The 18,622-nt window shown below is 40.1% G+C and overlaps 1 protein-coding gene across 2 annotated transcripts in view; it reads left to right on the forward strand.

The window, feature by feature from the left end:
- Positions 1–18,622, forward strand: part of casq1b (calsequestrin 1b) — a 30,903-nt gene that overhangs the window by 3,811 nt on the left and 8,470 nt on the right. Inside the window, exons 2-11 of one of the 2 annotated variants that reach the window (XM_037112140.1) lie at positions 12,393–12,425; positions 14,368–14,461; positions 15,036–15,136; positions 16,002–16,113; positions 16,223–16,296; positions 16,454–16,584; positions 17,253–17,298; positions 17,409–17,463; positions 17,557–17,657; positions 18,144–18,218. In XM_037112140.1, the coding sequence (XP_036968035.1) occupies positions 12,393–12,425; positions 14,368–14,461; positions 15,036–15,136; positions 16,002–16,113; positions 16,223–16,296; positions 16,454–16,584; positions 17,253–17,298; positions 17,409–17,463; positions 17,557–17,657; positions 18,144–18,218 (822 nt within the window). The remainder of the gene's footprint in view (positions 1–12,392; positions 12,426–14,367; positions 14,462–15,035; positions 15,137–16,001; positions 16,114–16,222; positions 16,297–16,453; positions 16,585–17,252; positions 17,299–17,408; positions 17,464–17,556; positions 17,658–18,143; positions 18,219–18,622) is intronic. The other variant, XM_037112141.1, reaches the window with a different exon arrangement.

Genomic DNA, 18,622 nt, shown 5'->3' on the forward strand with positions numbered 1-18,622 from the left:
GTGCAGTGCATTTTAAAATAACATTGAAATTGTGTGACCTTTTGTAATACTCAATGAAACAGGTTCACACACATGAATATTACATTTTAGTTAAACAAACTATAAGGTGGAGGTTGTGGAGCCCCTGGGAGCTGCAGCAGCACTCAGAGTTGGCATGTCATGTCTGCAGAGTAATTAAAGTGTCAGGTTATAACGGCCACCTTGAATGGATATGATTGGATGTTACTAGTCAGCTGACGGCCACACGGCTGCTGAATGAGCCAGTGACTGTGGAGCATGATTGAAACAGCTGATGCCACTTAGAGTGCTTCCTTTAGAGAGACAAACTTGAATTAGAGGCACAAATACACTCTTTGACTGACTGAAATAGAAGTCGTTACCATTGTTGTTTTATTTATGTACAGTTTGACTATAGTAGGGCTGCAACACATTATTCTTTTATTCAAAGATTGTCTTTTTGGGTGTGTGAATCTCAAAGATTTTTAGTCTACCATAAAAGTAAAAAAAAAAGCCACAAATTCTTACATTTAAAAAGTTAAAACTGTAGGAATTTTGCTTGAAAATGGTATAACATTGCATATAAAGATTATTTTTCATGTTATTCTATGATTATTATGCTGTAATTTATATACTTTTAGTGGCAACACACTCTAACCTACCTATTCTACTAGCTTCTCCCTCTTCAACAAAGTTTGGCATGTATAAGATACTAATTTATAGGATGTTGGACTGAGGCAGTATGTGTGCGTAAGCTTCCAGACAAGCAGAGCATGTTGTTGGGAAATATTATTTATAACGTCTTTCATAATGTTTTGAATGTAAAAGACATGCGTTGTCATGTGAGCAGCAACAGCAGTCCGCCTCTGCTTTTCCCCTCCAACAACTTGTTGATTTGGAGGCGGCAGAGTGATATTTTTTTTTTTGGGAGGCTCTCGCGCTCGGCTCGGCAGCGAGGTTTAACGCAGCTCTCGCCGTGCCATTTTTTTTTTCCGGTTCCATTTAATATCCAGTGGAGTAATCACAGGTGTCGAACATTCAATCCGCGCAAAGTGACAACAGCAATCTGTTTAATGAACTGGAAGCGCATTCGACAGGCATGGGGATTTGACGGTCCTGATGAGTGGGTCTCCAGATAGACCAGCCTCACCTGCAGCACTTTAGCCGAAAATATCCCCTCCCTATTATGACTCAGTCTTTAATCATATCTCTAGATGACTTCCGCTTCATAATATTTGGGCTAACAGGCAGGGTGCAGAATTAGCAACCAGACGCCGAGGGCTGTGACTAAATGAATTTCTAATCCTGAGAACGCTTTATTCTCTCCCTGTCTCTCTGTTTGGACTCTGACCTTTGGCATACTGCATACTGTAAATGCCCATACACATCAATCACTGCCCTCGTCACAGCTCAGATTGCAGTGATCTTTCAGATGCCACCGTCTTTACCGACATACCACCCCTCTATACTTTTACCCACACGTACGTGCACGCTGTTGCCATGCTACCCTGGTAACCATTCAGTAAACCGTATGGATGGATCCTTTCCTTAATGTCACACTTGTCTCCTACAAGGAACGAAAAAAACATGTTATATAGATTAACCTTTCTTATTTTTTTACCTTGCTTATGCATCAGGGACAATAGACTGTGCATTGATGTTATAATGGTGTAAATAAACCAAGTTAAGACAGATTTTTAGACTTTAAAATGTAGTCCTGCAGCAAGTGGATTGTGAGAAAAATAAGAAAACAACATTTAACAACATAGCATATGGCAAGATACAACTAATAGCATATGTTGCACCAGTGGATAAATGATGGGCAGGGGCGGAAAAAATTAAAAGGGGCATCAGCATGCAAAGGGGCACCATAGAGGACACTTTGTCATGTTTCCTCCATTGTAAAGTCCTTAACTCCAAAGATGGTGGTGGTTGACACATATCTTGCTCCTTCCACCCAAAAGCCAATCGTCTGCTTTAACAAAGCTGACCCGAGGAACGTGTCAGCCAATTGTGTTGTTGCACTGACTTCAACAGATTTGGTTGATATTGGTGGACATTGACTGGATTTTTCATTTGTCATCAATTTATGGAATTCCATCAACCTCAACTGTGCTTTTTGTTGTGTTCTGCAAAGAAGCTGATGGTAATAATGCTAGACATTGTTAGCATGTTCACATTTCATCATGTTCCTGCAGTGTCTAACTCCTCACAACACGGCTCCACAGACTCTCCATGGCACTATGAAACAAAATATTTCCTGATTTTAACTTTTGCATTTATCAGACACTTTAGGGAACAGCGCAGTGACTGGAAATGTAAAAAGAGCCGTAATGCATTGATCATTATATTGCTACAAGACACCCCTCGGTACAGAGAGACACAGATGGAGTTACAGGGCCCTGGAAGCATTCCTGTAAGGAAAGCGCTAAAGGAAGAGACTGCTCGAGGGCTGATTTTGATCCTTTATTCCCCATGAGGTTGCATCACATTATGTTAATACCTGAGAAAAGGTGTCTGAAGCGCACACAAGGCAAGCCAACACACAGTCTCATGATGTGCCGGGAGTCTTCATGGTTCGAAGGAGGCTTCTGCTTTGTCTTTTCTAATCTCCTTCCCTTCTACCAAGAGATCTGGGAAAAGGTCAGACTGTCGCTGTGGTAACCGTTATCCAAACTGACTGCCGGAGTGCTCCTCCTTTCACCGCCACAATACCTTTCATTCTTACATTTTTAATGGCAGCAGACTGTATTGATGGAAAAGAGTGGGGCTGATGTTGTCTGTGCTATTTCAGGTAATGCTTTTCAGTGCATCGGCCGCTGTTTGATGTTCCTCTGGCATGAATGAAGCCAGAAATTGAATTCGATAAAATGTTGTCCGGTATTGCCAGATGTATAAATGCACATAAATAGATTTATTCAGTCAGATAAACAAAAAAGACTGCAGTTTTTCTTCCTTTTCTCTTTTTAAAAAAACATCTGGATTATATTTTTCAATATCTGGATGTAAATCAGCATTTCTAAAATAATTCTTAAACAACTTCACCAGATATTGTATTTTGAATGGACGCTGATAGCATATGCAACATAGATACATTTCATAATATAATATTTCAATAATAATATTTCAAATTACATATATTTCAATACATATACCTATTGTTGTCATTTTTATTTTTGTTTTTCGATATATTTTCCAAAATGCAAAATTCATTTCAAGAATTTTAAAATAAACACATCAAAATGTGTTCACAAAAAAGTATGTTCATAATATTTTGATATATACTCTTGAAGCTAACTTAGAATATAATAGTGTGTATTGTCAAACATGTTTGGACACCTCTCCTATATTAAAATGTGTTTTTAACATGACGTTATATTTTTCTGTATATTCAAACATGTGCTTGTGCCATTTTCCAATTTTCTATACAAAAGCATTTATCCTGCTTTTAGTAAAGACTTTACTGCATCTATACAAAGGTTAAGACGCTAGGCTATAGATGGAATCTGCCTCAAACTGTTGATTATTCAGTATTTATGACTCACACATTATTCCCTGTGAAATTTTACTCTAAAATGTCTAAAATATCTCAGTCTATATTGGAAACCTTTGTTCTTTGTAACCTTGACTGAATCCCATTTGCAAAATCTGAGCAGATGCTTGATAAACTTTCTTCAAATGAGTCAGTTTGAAACTCCAACTCATTGGTCCATCGTTAGCTGAGTTAACTTGCAACAACTAGCAAAAGTCATCAGTCATCGTCAAGAGAAATGAGAAGCCTGTCTTTGTCTTCTGAAATTGAGGTTCCATGATAAGGATGCTGATAAATGCTGATACAATTTGATAGCAGCAGTTGTTATTCCAGGCGGCAGAGTCGACAGTCTCCATCTTGAAAGAGGCAAGGTTGATGTCTTCTGAAAACCAAGGATTTATTTCTGCTATGCTAAGAGGCGTAAAAACGGTAGCGAAATGGGATGTAATGGTCAGGTGGCATAATCCAGTATTAACTCCAGAGCCCGTCCATCCTATACAGACAGCCGGATAACTATAACTTACTCTACTTTAAAGCGACAGACATTGCCACCTTACATCCAGAATGCATAAGCAGGATTGGATCTCATTACCACCAGTTATCTTGGACCGGGCTGGGCCAACAGGCCAAGTCCCCATGGCCTCTTTACCTCATGAACTCCAGATTAGGCACTTAAGCTTCGAATCACTTCATTTGCTCCAGTTTGTTCTTTGAGACCATCCAGGATCATGATGTGTGGCCTTGCGTGTCAGAAGACCTTTACTGATTCAAGGAGCACAGCTGTCAGTACTTCACATCTCCCTCCATTAAGTGTCAGTGCTTGTCAACCTGTGAAGGCAAAGTCACATCTCTATGGAGCCCCTCTCACCTTCCTCCCCCTGCATCTCGACTCCTCAATTAACGGTGTGAAAGAGCTGCTAAATTAAGACCTAATTTGTCAGATGTGATGACATTAAATTTGACATGAGTTATGTTTAGATAAAATGTCCTTGGTGTTACTCTCCGTTGACACCCCGTCAGTGTCGATGGGTAGAGATGTTTGTTTTTCGGCCAGACCAGCGTTCCAGCTTGTCCAGTTTGTTCCACGTCAAAAGCCACCTGTTGGTTGAAGAGGGCTAATAATAGAAGCTTGTGCTTTTTGAATTTCGAGGGTTTCAGCTGTTGTTGAAACGGTAAGTTTTGCTGCACGGTAGCAATATGGATCAACAAGTGGTAAATGCTCTATTCAGTAGTTCTACACTATCTACTAATACTGAACTATGTTGTCCTGGTAGACTTTAAAAAAAGCTTGTTGACAAACAGCGGCATATAATGACATATACTGAATGCTTGTGTTTTGGTTAGGCTTAGACTCTAAAACTAGTTGGTTATGTTTAGGCAGCAAAATGACTTGGTTGGGTTTAGGCACAGAAACTACTTGGTTATACATTGGAGTAAAATAACTAAGTTCCTTCACGTAACTTACCTAAGGGTCAGAGGTAAGTTATTTCCTCATTTATGGGCATTAACAAAAACAAACAAACAAACAAACAAACAAAAAAACCACATCAATTCTGAGTCTTGGACACATTCAATGCGTGAACCCGAGAAAAGAATCCAGTGTATGACCCCTACAACCAACTCGACTATCTAATGGCGTCAAACCTAGAGGCAGAGCTGCTGTTATTGAGGCTGTATACGTGAGGAGAGACAGTGCAATATGATACTTGTGTTTTTTTGTCTATTTAGAAGAGCTGTTTGTACCAACAGAATATAATGAACTGCAGTTCTCAAGTGGATTTATTGCAGCAAAACTCTGTTGCGCTTTGAATCATCTCTTCACCCCCTCTGAGGTGCATGAACTGAGATATTTTGCATAATTTTGTAAACATGTACTTTAGAGTATAATCATAGTGAAAGCAAGCCACTCTCTGCAGACAAACAGTGTTGTGAATTTGAATAATCAGCCTCTGCAGAATGCAGCTGCACTTTCTGGTTTGGTAAAAACACTTTACAGCTTTATTATCGATAGTGCTCCATCAAGCACCTGTTGACTGCACTAAGCTAGTGACCAAAGTTCAATGACGTCATGTGGCTGGATTTCTGACCAGGAAGTTTACACTTTCACCTACTGCTGTTAACTATCGCTGCCATACTGTAACTCTGGAAAACTGATATAATAAGCTTAAGTTGTTCATTTGCCAAAAAAAGGGCTGGAAAGATTTCCAGAGATTCACTACTAATGTTGGTTGTTCACCTTCAGTAATAGCTGAGGTTGGAGTTTCATGTGTCCAGAGACTTTGCAGCTCAGTGAGGAACCTGTCAGCAGCTCCCAACAACTGTCCAAAATGCTTCCCGGGGTGCATGGCAGCGAGCCGCACGCTGTCGTCTGTCATGCTAAATTTACCGCCACCACCCTCCCTCTCATCTCCACTGCTCCTACAGCCCCAATGCTGACTGACTCCATATTGTATTCATTTATAACATTTACTATATTTAAAGCAATAAAGGTTGATTTATTTTTTGTAAAAAAGAGCAAATTAAAACTGAATGTGACAAGGTGGATATATATTCATGTTTTTGTTTTATTGTGTGACTGAACCATTACTCCACCAAATTAAAAAGCATTTGGGTTAAAAATGAATAATTTGTTAAGGTTAGAAATCCTTCGCCATCAAGTGTTAAATATTAGAGAACAATCCTGTTCATGGTTTAAAATGGAAACATGGACAACTATCTCCTGTGTTAAATGCACGCTATGAAATTTCTGGCATTAGGGGTCTGTCAATCAGAACAAAACTAAAGACTTAAGTCACGTGGTATTGCATAAGTTGTCGTCATCATTGTTAAACAACCACCAGTGCCAATGAAAAGTGCACAGCTCAACAAAATACATGACAAGGTCTTGTTTTTAGACATTTAAATCAGAAAATGCACATATTATATCTTTAAAGTCTGTTTGGAATAATTGTACCATTTTAATTTAAATGTATCAGATTTTATTAGATGGCTGTTCTTTGAAAATGGAATTTAATGTGAACTACAAATATAGTTGTAGACAACAGCCCATACACTCTGCTGTATATGCATCAGATGACACGCAGCATGTAGCAGAATATGTACATTATCACTCTACATAATCATGTATAAGTGACCCTGCTGTGCTCGCTTAGCCCCCGAATATAACACAGTATTCTTTTGTGCTTGCAATGTTATTTCCTGCTTCCCTCCTCCATAATCTGTATCAGGGAACATCGTCGTATCACTTATTCATGCGAGAAAAATGTCAAGGAAGATGCAGCGGATCAAGGTGCAACATGAAAAATTTAAATGGGAATTTTGTGACTCTGAGTCTTACATTTTCACCCTGTAAAAGTGATGGACCTGAATAATGATAGCAGTGAGAGCACAGGGCATAAGCACTTCACATCACTGTATATAACTGACCACACTGTATCTGTGTTACAGCACACATTCTTCCCATTATAGAAAACATATATAGAAATCTGTTTTGATGGGAAAGTACCGCCCAATATGACTGCTTAATCCATCAGTGGCAGATATGAGTCTCTCTAAAGCACAACATAATGCTAATATGCTAATGTTTGGTAGATAATTAGCTCTAAACTAAAATTATTACTGAGGCATGGGAATGTCATTGATTTGATTGGAATTTTGGCCTTTTGATAAAAATCAATGGGACGACCAAGGTTACACATTTGACTGTTGGGAACAGAATTTTTTAGGACTGCCATTGGAGGGGCTTTGTGTTATTACTGAACTAGAAACTTGAACCCAAACACACAACTCAGGAGACAAAGTGAACAAATAAACAAATCTTTATTTAGAAAAGTACAACAGAAAATCACTCACAAAGAGGGAAAAAAACACTACGACAACTAATAAACAAAAACCACTCTAAAGAGGGAGAAAACTTACAAACAAATGCATGGGCTGGACAAAATCTCAAAGAAAATACAAAACCTGGCGAGGCAGGGGCATGAAACAAAGGCTTGACAATCCTTGGCTGATGAGGGCTTAGAGCTGGTTCTCTGACACGCAAGACAAGAAAAGACGAACTGGCACAGACAAAGGGAGATGCAGACCAGATATAGACACGGTAACAGGGAACAGGTGGAGACAATCAGGGTGGTGGGAAGGACACAAGTTACCTGAAAGGAAAGGAGAGAAGAAGTTTCAAAATAAGGCAGGAAACCATGAAACAATACATGAGGCACCTAAGCGCGGCCAGCTTTCTTGGCCATGACACTCTGATGCTTACACTAGAGTTTATTGTAGATAATCAAGACTCAAGGCTATAAACTTCCCCCTAACTTGCACTCATTATTTGCTTTTATGTTTAGCTATTAGTGTAATTATGACTCAAATAAGTGGTTTGATTATTGTACCTTATGTTATTTTTGGCATTATTGATGGTAGACCGTACGCAGGGCAAAATTATGGCACAAATGCAAAAACTATTGTACATCTGGCAACGCTGGTTAAAGATTAATTAAATGCCACAGAAGAGCTCCATGTCAAGCTCCAAATCAGTCCTTTGTCTCTCTTTCAGTGCGACAAACACAACCCTGAAACAATCCAAAAAAGTCTTAGACATCTATTATCATGGCGACAGGCTTCGAAGTGTCTGGGTCAGATACTTCAGTCAAAACCACAAATGTCATCCTATGTAGTGTGAGAGGAAGGTCAGGAAAAGTCCATCAATTTGTTATTTTAGTCACGATTGAAATCGCAAAATAAAATTTGATGCCTGGTACTTTGGCACATGTAGACTTGTTAGCATGACTAAAACTTATGGGAAGGTAACATAAAATAGCTATATTGATTTATTAAATGTGAAAACACAGTAAGAAACATTTGTGAAGCTGGAGTTGATCATTTTACCAGCACATGTGTTGTACTACCATGTCTCAGATCAGCAAAAGTGCCATTAATAACTTGGATAATTATCGTTTGCTTCAATCAGTGTCCCTTTTTCACACCAGACTAGACCAGATAAGTATCTGTATACATATAATTTGTTGTTGGTTGCCCGCCCCACATCAGATCCAAATATCTTCAGTCAAATAACACATCTTTGTTGCACTGAACACCTTTTATGGAACTCACAAAAACACGCTTGAGTTTCTTTGCTGAGATTGCTATGCGACCTATCTGTAATATGGCTCACTGCTGTCGGAGTGAGTCATTCACAGATGGTCCCAGACACTTTCTGCCCTCACACTTTGTTGAAGTGAATCAGCTTTGTGGGCCTTTGAGGTGTATAAAAGCTTTCCCTGCATTTCATCAGATCTCCCACGAGACCACGTTGTGCAAAGAAAAAGTGTGAATAGTGCATTTAAAAGAATCAGAGGACTTCAGGAGCATTGTTTCTTAAAACAGCAATGCAACAGCACATTAGCTTTGAAGGTCTTCTTTCTGTGCAGAAGTCCTGGATCCCCTCCTTCCAAACAGTGCAGTTACACTTGCTGGTGGCGAGTCAGAGAGTGTGTTGACTGGTGTATCTGAATCTTTCATGACCTACCCGGCGCAGTGTTATGTAACAGCCTGGTGTAGAACGTCCTGATGTGTTACAGCAGCCATTATTAATTTACTATCTGGCTGGAGGGAAAAGCTGGCTGAACTTCTAATTTTGCACAGATCCCAGGACCCTTGCTCCCACAGGATGATGGGAAACGTTGCTGCTTTGAAATACGTTTAAATGTTCCCTCATTTTACAGATTCAGCTGTTGTTCAGTGTAGCAAACCAGATGACAAAGATTTAACAGATGATGATTGTGTGATTTTTCTTATTACTCACTGGTTTATACAGGGACCATGAGTCAATGTGTTAAAGCAGCGTTAGTGTCTTGCACAGCCAGAGCTATGTTGCAGAGAGAGGCTGGACTGCACCCAAAACCATTCTCTGCTTTGGGGGGGAAGCTCTGTCTTGTTTTTAGTACAGAAAAAGGTTAGGTTTGGTAGAACGTGTGAGGGTTGCTAGCTCTGAGGTTAACCAAATCATTTTTTGTGCCTAAAACTAACCAAGTAATTTTTGTGCCTCAACATTACCATAATGTTCTTATGCCTAAACATAACTGAAATGTTTTTGTGTCTAAACCTAACCAATTAGTTTCTGTGTCTAAACCTAACAAAGTGGTTTTGGAATGTCCTTCTTAGATTCCCCTATGGTAGGTCAAAACATGATCAAGTGCCCTCAAGGGTGCCCTTTCATTGGACAAAATGTGGTGAGTTGCCCTCTCCTCACTATAAATATACTACAACTTTGTGCATGTGGTGTCTGTTTCAATTTCTTCTCCCTCGCCCCTCAAAGATCCTGAGTCTGCCACTGTTGGGTCTGCAGAGAAGCTAACAGCAAAGCAAGCTACTACTCTGCAGCTGGTGTATGAGCTGGTACAGTCTGAGTGTTTATTTATGTCCTGCTCACTGAGCGACTTACATCATAAGGGTGAAGAGCACATAGAAACGTGTAACCAATGATAGAGAAGGGAACAGCAAGATTGAAGCCTGGAAACATTATTACCAAATATTATTTCGAGGCAGGAGTACTGAAGCTAGAGGACCACACTCTTCTTTGCCTATGTTGGTTTCCTGTAGCACTATACCCAGTATCTGTACAGTGGAAAATGCCAATGTGAGGAGAATGGAAATTTGAGAGGGGACTGAGGGTGACCCCGTGAAGATCTTGGCGCCTGAAGGAATCATTGATCCAACCCAATCGAACACCAACAAATTCAATTCTGTCACCTGGTGGTACATGTTAAAGACCAGTGCCAAGCAAAACATTGCCTCTTAAAAAAAAAAGAACATGCAAAAAAGAAACTATCGTGAAATACTGAGGTTGCAGGAGTAATTCAGTGTGATTCTTTCTGGTAGAATTTATAATTTTTTACACTATTGCAGAAGGAAAATGCTACTTTTTAAAATCATCAATCAAGTGGAATTTGTAACATAGATTGAGGTAGAATAATCTTTATTTATTTATTTATTTTACTCCATTAGGAGGCATGTGTTACTTTTTAATTTTGTTACTTTTTATGCTTTTCCTGGTGGAATTTGTAGCATTTTAATTCGTGACTGTCTCTTGTATTGAGTGGAATTTGTAAGTTCGACCTTTTTTCAGGTTGAAATTTTGACTTTATACACTTTTGCAAAGTGAAATTAGTCACTTTTTGAACCGTTGCCAGGAGTACTCTGTCAGTTTTTGGGTGGGATGAAATGTATAACTCATTTAAGGTGCCATTAGAAACTTTTTTTAATGTGAAATTTATTGCTTCTTACACTCTTGTCAGGTGAATATACTAAGACCATACAAAGTAGCAGGCACTGACATGACACATGTGGCGGTCATTTTCCGCTGCCAGGGTGGGGAACTTGTTACACTTGCATCTATTGCTACTGTGGTTTGGATTGTACTGCATTTGTATGTTGCTTTGGACTACAGCATTTGCCAGATTAATCAATTTCAAGTAACATTTGTGGATCCAGCTGACTACATCTAATCGTTTTCCAATATACAGGCTGACCTGCATCGAGCAGTGTAGAGTAATAGAGCCTATGGGTGGCTATTCTGCAAGAAATGTGACCCCTCTGCTGCACTGCGAACCAGCCATGCTCTCCTTGCTCATCATTTGGTGCCACGGCCAAGTGCAGCAGAGACCCAGAGCACGTTTCTGACAACTCACCGTGGCACCCTGCCCTCATCTTGTGTCACCTGACAGGCTGACACTGACTGGGCACTGGGAGACGGAGCCAGGCAATTACACCGCTGACCTCCCACTTGGCTGCGTGCACTCAAACTTCTGCATGGGTCGGGCGACATCAACGTGGCCAGAAGGGAAAGGGTGAAGCGGAGTCAGGAGATTGAATTAAGGCAAAATAGCCAGATGGACACAAAGGGTGCGAGAGATAATCAAGAGGAAAAACAGAGGAAAACAGCAAATGGGAGACGTTTTAAGCGAGCGACTGGCTGCGAGGCGTTAACTCTGCGTGTCAAGTGTCTTCATCCATTCATCAACCCCGCCTGTCTTCCCTCCTCCCCCCTTCCACACCCATTTCTATATGTAACGGATCTCAGCCTTCTTTTCTGCTCCTCAACATGCTTTCTCACACGCCCTTATATAGCTGTGGGAGTCCCTGCTTCGCTTTCCGCCCCACAACTTCACCTCTCATATAAATACCCCAGTGTTACTAATATGGCCCTGTGGTGACGGGGAGGGGGGGTGTTTAGGATGAATTTAAATTTTGTGAAAGTATCTTTGGAGGTGTCTTGTTCAATTTCTCCATAAGAGCCACGTCTGCAGCAGTGCAGCTGGTCGGTTGGTGTTAAAGGGGCACTAGTAGCTTTGGAGTTTTTTGACAAAAATTAGGTTATCATACAAACTCAGACATGTTTATCTTTTCAATAACGGACAAACAAGCTGTTCTCAGAGGAAAATAAGGTCCCCAGTGCACTGTTTGAAGCTAGAAAGTGGCAGAGTTTGTATTATTGCCTCATTAATATTGTTAATATTACAATTTTGAGTTTAAACTTCTCAATGCCCCTTTAAGAAGCTGGAATCAGAGAATTTGCCTTTTTTCCTCTGAAAGAAATTGTCAAACTTATTGATTTAGTTATTTAATAGTTACCATCGACTTGATTTATTGTTACAGCTCTGTTAGATTGCTTATAAATACTCAATAAAGGGATTTAAAGTGAAGTGTGACTGTTTGTCCTGTGTGAACAGGGCTTTAATCACCCAAGTGCAATCTCAGTGTGTAAGTTTGGACCCATTTTGTCTCCTGTGAAGGCTCGTCCCATTTGTTGTAAACCTGGAGGCTGTGACTATTATGCTTTGCCCTAAAGCGTTGCCTCTTCTTGCAGTTGCTCTCGAGTCAAGCAGCCATTATCTTTCAGGTACGTTCAGGTCTGCCTTCTGTATGTAAAGCTGGGCTGCGACACACACAGATCCCTCTGCGGCTGCAGTATCTGCTGATTGTTCTTCTCCACCCCTGGACTGCAGTTTGGTTTGAAACAGATGAAAGCAACAGGCGGACATCGCAGGCCGATGGAGACTGAACTGCTTTCAGAATCCAGCAACAGCAGCTTGGGCTGTGCCTGAGTCTTCATTCTGACTGTGTCTGCCAAAGCAAGCTGGTTCAGTTGTGAAAGAGAAAGAGAAACTAATTCATCTATTAACACTGTTGTTCATCATGTTCATCCATCCATCCTCACACCCATCACCCCACGCATCCAGCGATGATGTTAAATGTTACGTCACTCAGATCACAAAAGTCATATATTCTGACCATTGAATTCACAATTATTAATTCATTATTTATTATTTGTATAACTATTTAGATTTATTTACTTTCCAAAAAATAGTTTCAAAAATTAATTTAAGAAATATGTATAGGTGTCAACCAATTTGTATAAGTCTGGAACATAAATGTCTACTTAAAAATTGCATTGGTATTAAACTAAATGTGCTTTTCCAGTTATTTTTCCATTTAATTTATTCATTTTTAAAATGTTTTTATCACCAAAAAATACTAACATCACCGTCGACAGAACTGAAATGACAGTATGAAGGACTAAAACCGCCAAATGCACAAATAAATGGCCCAGTAAATGAATTTATATACAGATAAATGCATTCAAAATAATATATATAACTATTCATTTATTTATTAAAAAAATAACATAAATGTGTATTTCTGTATCAACTTGCTTACGTAAGATTTTAATTAAATGTGTTTATTTATTTCTGTATTATAATCATTCTACATTTCCCCCTATTTATTAGCAATTAGCATTACCTATTTATGATTTAAAAATGTTGAGCCAGATGATAAAACAGAGCTAGCAGTGAGAAAATTGAGATTTGGGGTGAACTTACCCTTTAAAGTAAAATAAGCCTTACCCTGAATAGGACTCATTCTCATCAGCTGATACATGGTGATTATCTCGCTTTAGTGCTTCGAGGGAAATAAGCCAATGTTCCTAACCAGATTAGAGAAAAATTGGATGTGGGTCCAGCCATGAGCTCATGTGTCTGGACTCTCCGACTAAAAGAATAGACGGCTTTAAAGAGACTCCACGAAGAGCGACGTAGCACATACAATATCATGCTGTACATATAAGATACTTGCTCGTGTGCTTTGGGGCATTTGGCCGCTGCTGAATGTAATCCATTGAGCAACGCTGCTTTGCAGGCCGCTACATAACGCTTTTCAGCCCCACATGTTAAGGGCCCATCATCCTTTCATCATCTGCAAGCTCTAAACTGAGTGACAAATGGAGAACAAGTGTATTTTTACCCAACGGTGAGAAATACAGTTTAGCAAAGCGTGTCGAGAGAAAGAGAGATAAAAACGCCGACGTACGCTTGAATCTGAGTACTACTGTATGTGCATGTGTGCAGCCGCTTTCCTCTGGCAAAGTGTGAGCTCCTCTCCTTTCCACCACACCTGTCGCAGCGTCTCTTCCACTCGACATAGTTGGCTCAAGTTCTGCCCCTCTTGTTCTTCTGGAAACCCCGCTGTCCGGGCTCCTTTCGCGGCCGGCTATGAAGGCTGTCAATTGTTGGCTTCAGTTTCACTCAGATTTAGAAAGTGCAAGGCAGCAATCCAAAGCTTTCGCTTCTAAGGCCTTGAGATTAATGTTGAAATGCCAAGAGGTTACTCATGTAAATGAAACTTGAAAGTTTGTTTTCATTGGGGCTTGTGGGACGGGGAGGTCTATCATGGACGGAAGGGTTTATAAGTCAGATCAGTCAGCGATAGAATCAGCCCTCATGTGATGTTAACAAAATCTTCTCTTTATCTTCCCAACTCCCCCAACCTCTCTCCTCGTCCAGCTTGCAGCCCAAGTTCTGGACGATCTCGACGATGAGGACATTGGATTCGGCCTGGTGGATGAAAAGAAAGACTCTGCTGTTGCCAAGAAGCTGGGTGAGCATGCCAGTCACCGACAGAGACCTTGTGGCCTGATTGTCAATGACACTGGCATAGAAAAAGAGAAACATCCCAAAATTTTTCTCACGGCCTCTCCTGGTGTTTTCTCTGAATTCTGCAGATTTTGAATGACCAATAAATGTCAAAATGTCTTTATAAACATGGGATTCAAGGTGTGGTAAAGCATACAGTCCATGTATGGTGAATAAATGAAGCAACTCTGCCCTCAAGTGTTGACTCAAGATGCTGCAGCTTCACATATATCACATAGCTCTGTGATATATGTGTCCATATCTGTGCAAATATATACTGCTGTTGGAAATGAAAATGAATAGAAGTGTGAGTTCTAACAGTAGAAAAGTACTTATACTGAATCGATTGAGTGTAGGCAGCTTCTGAATGCTTATACTATCAATCTATTTCTGTGGTTTACTGCTGCTGTATCAATGTTTCACCATTGGGACCTACTATTGTCAAATCAATTGCTGTATGAATGTGTGTGATAATCTTCCTGGTATAAAGAAGGAGTGGATGTTAAAAAGTAGATCTTCAAATTCTTCCCTCTCATCAGGTCTGGACGAGGTGGAAAGCATCTACATCTTTGCCGACAATGAGATCATCGAGTATGACGGAGAGTTGGCCTCCGACACCCTGGTTGAGTTCCTCTATGATGTAAGTCACTTATGGTCGAAGGATGGTGTGGGTTTATTTAGACTGTGGTATGTTTTTTTCTTGCCAAACCCTGAGCAACTGACCACTGATCGCTTACGGTAGTTACTGAAAAAAACAGGAATTTACGACTGCAAGACAAGCTGCCAGGAAGAAGCCATACTTTGTTGTGGCAAATGGTAAATACATCATCATGACCATGAGCTTACATTGTGAAAGAAGGGTTAGAAACATGGAGAAACATCACAAACCCCAAATGACTTGTTTCAATTTCCTAATTTGATCCATTAGCTCTAGCAACATTTGAAAATACTAGACAAAGTGCACGATTAAATCATTTAGTCTCTAGTCATGTTAGCCGGGCGCTAAACCGTACATTAGCTGGCTCGGTCAGTGTAAGTCTCTGGTGCACATGCTCTGTGGGGCCCCACAATGCACAAGATTCAGGTATTTCCATCCCTGGGAAGTCAAGCTTTTGTGGCTTTGAGCACCACTGAGCGGCTTTCAATGGAATGAACAGAATGGGGCACCACCTCCAATGTTGTATCCAGGTCTCATTATACATCCATCCATGCTGCAAGTTAGATTGTGAGGCAAGTGAGACGAGTGCTGATTAATTTATGGACAAACAGATTTGTGTTTCATCAGCATAAACATGGAAGGAAACATTGGAGTTGCAGATAACATGACCCAAGGTCGAAAAGTAATGGGCCAAGAATAGATCCTTGAGGAACGTCACGTGATATCAGCATGTAGAATACATACAAGAGATATTAGGACTGTTGTAAAGGACTGATGTAATGTATCGTGATGTTTGTCCACTCAAAACTAGAATCTATTAAATGTTAATGAACTTATCTGTTGTCAGGTGATTGAAGACCCTGTGGAGATCATCGACAACGAGCGTGAGCTGAAGGGTTTCCACAACATGGATGAGGTCATCAAGCTGGTTGGTTATTTCAAGAGCGAGAAATCTCCTCGTAAGTTGATCATGTTTTAAAGACTGAGCCTCAAGTGAAGTGCTAATGAAACAAGCTACCGTTTAGAAGCATACTAATATGCTTTTCCCCCCTTGTTTTCTCCATCCAGACTTCATTGAGTATGACGATGCTGCAGAGGAGTTCCACCCCTTCGTCAAATTCTACGCCACATTCAACCCCAAGGTTTAAACCATTTGTTTGAGCGCTTGTGTGGATCTATTTTCATGTGTCTACACTGAAATCAGTTCATTAGAGAGCTGCATATCATATTAATGGGCTTGACATCGATTTACAATGTTTGATTCCTGTCTGATTCTCTTCTCTATTAACATTATTTCAGATCGCCAAGAAGCTGAAGCTGAAGATGAACGAGGTAGATTTCTATGAGCCATTCATGGAGGAGCCCGTCACCATTCCAGGAAAGCCATACATCGAGTCCGAGCTTGTTGACTTCATTGAAGAGCATGACAGGTGAGACTAAACCACGTGGGGTCATGTGCGAAGGGAAACAGGCAAACTCCCCATCTTAAGTAACATTTTAGGGACTGTACAGTAGGTCCATCTGTTGAGTTTAGTGGCAGTTGGCCATAAGTGTTGCTGTGCTGCCATCTGCTGGACTGACTGGTTATTTCTTCAGGTATGAGGACTGAAATTTTTCAAAATCTGTTTTTCACATTTACAAACAAAAAGGGGATCAAAATGCAAAACCTTAATAGTCAAAAATGCAAAGTGGAAAAAAGATAAGGTACAAACCAGTGATAGAAGGAGTAAACGGGATGGGAGAACAGAGAATGAAGGGCTGACACAGGGAAACAGAAAAGACGAACTGACAAAGAGAGAAGGGAGGACAAGGACTTAAAAACCCAAGGAGCGATAACTAATGAGAGGATATCACATGGATTAACTGCACAGGAGGCCGATCGAGGACAGGTGAAAATAAGACAAAGGGCAGGAAGTAACGCAACATAACAAATGAGGATGAAGCTTACAAAATAAAACAGGAAACAATAACTAAATCAAAAAACAAAACCATGACACTACCTTTTGGCCATTAAGTTCCTTCTCTGGACAGTCCACTCTCTTTCGCTCTTTCAAGTTTTTCATAGAATATGACAATTTTTGATGTTTTGTTGTTTCAGGCCTACTCTGAGGAAGCTTGAGCCACACAGCATGTACGAGATCTGGGTAAGAGATTGATTGAAAAGAGGCATCGGTTAATTATTTTCCTCTAAAAACACTTGCCTTTCAAGAGAGCGGAAAATAATCTGACGTCCTGATCCTTTTTGTGTTCACAGGAGGATGACATTGATGGAGAGCACATTGTTGCCTTTGCTGAGGAGGATGACCCAGGTAATTTTATACCTTAGTGCCTCTTTATTTGCAGTCATGGTGGTGATATGATCAAATATGAAGTCACTTTGTCACCTCTGAACTCCTCCTTAGACGGTTTTGAGTTCCTGGAAATCCTGAAGGAAGTGGCACGCGAGAACACTGATAACCCCAACCTCAGCATCATCTGGATCGACCCTGATAACTTCCCCCTGGTATGAATGCCCTATTACTCAAACTGTCTATCAGCAAGTGAGCACAATTCATGTGTAATATTATTTATGCAGTTGATCTCTTTGTTCAGAGAGCAATTAATCATTTAGTTTGTCAGAAGTCCCACGCAAAGTTAATCTCCCAGAGAGGGCAAACAAAGCAGGCATCAAACGTGAACAAAGGCCAGCTAGTACATGAGGAGATCTAGTAAGGGATTGGGAAGAGAAGGCTGTTTTATATGCAAGGGAGCTACTGGGTGAATGGGGGTCAGGTAGCTGGGAATGGCAGATAAACACAGAGGGAATCTACAGGGCAGATAGGGAAAAGCAGATTAAATAACAAGAGAAGATGACTGGAAAAACAGGAAAACAATGCAAAAGTGATTAAAAAGAGGTCAGCGTTAAGAGAAAGAACTGGGCCGAATGTCATAATTGTGTAAGGATATATAAAACTAACCATGTCCTGCTTTTTGTCTGTCTCATTTTCAGCTGGTGCCATACTGGGAGAAGACCTTCCACATCGACCTCTCTTCCCCACAGATTGGTGTGGTTGATGTTGAGGATGTAAGCAACTTCTCCGGTCTTTGGCAAAAACCTAAAATTCTTTTCTTTTCTAATGATCTGCGTTCATAGTCAGATATCTGTTTAGAGATTAGCCAAAATGACCAGCACCTGTAAGAGGAAGACTGAGAGCTCACGTGTGCCAAAACTTTTTTTCTTTGAAATGCCATAACTGAAAAATACAGATTTTTCTAAGATTTAAGTCAAAATTAGATAAAAAGATAAAATAATTACTGACAATAATAACAACATTTATATAGCTAATTTACCCCATAAACACAGCAATAGCAGATTTTTCTTTATAAACAAACACACTTAAATCCATACAAAAATATAATGGATCACAAGCCATCGCTGTGTTATTGCCTTACAATAAGTTTCATCGCTCCAAACTGAATATAACTTAT

This window comes from Acanthopagrus latus, chromosome 10 (assembly GCF_904848185.1).
Source record: "Acanthopagrus latus isolate v.2019 chromosome 10, fAcaLat1.1, whole genome shotgun sequence".
In the NCBI taxonomy this organism is placed as follows: domain Eukaryota; kingdom Metazoa; phylum Chordata; class Actinopteri; order Spariformes; family Sparidae; genus Acanthopagrus; species Acanthopagrus latus.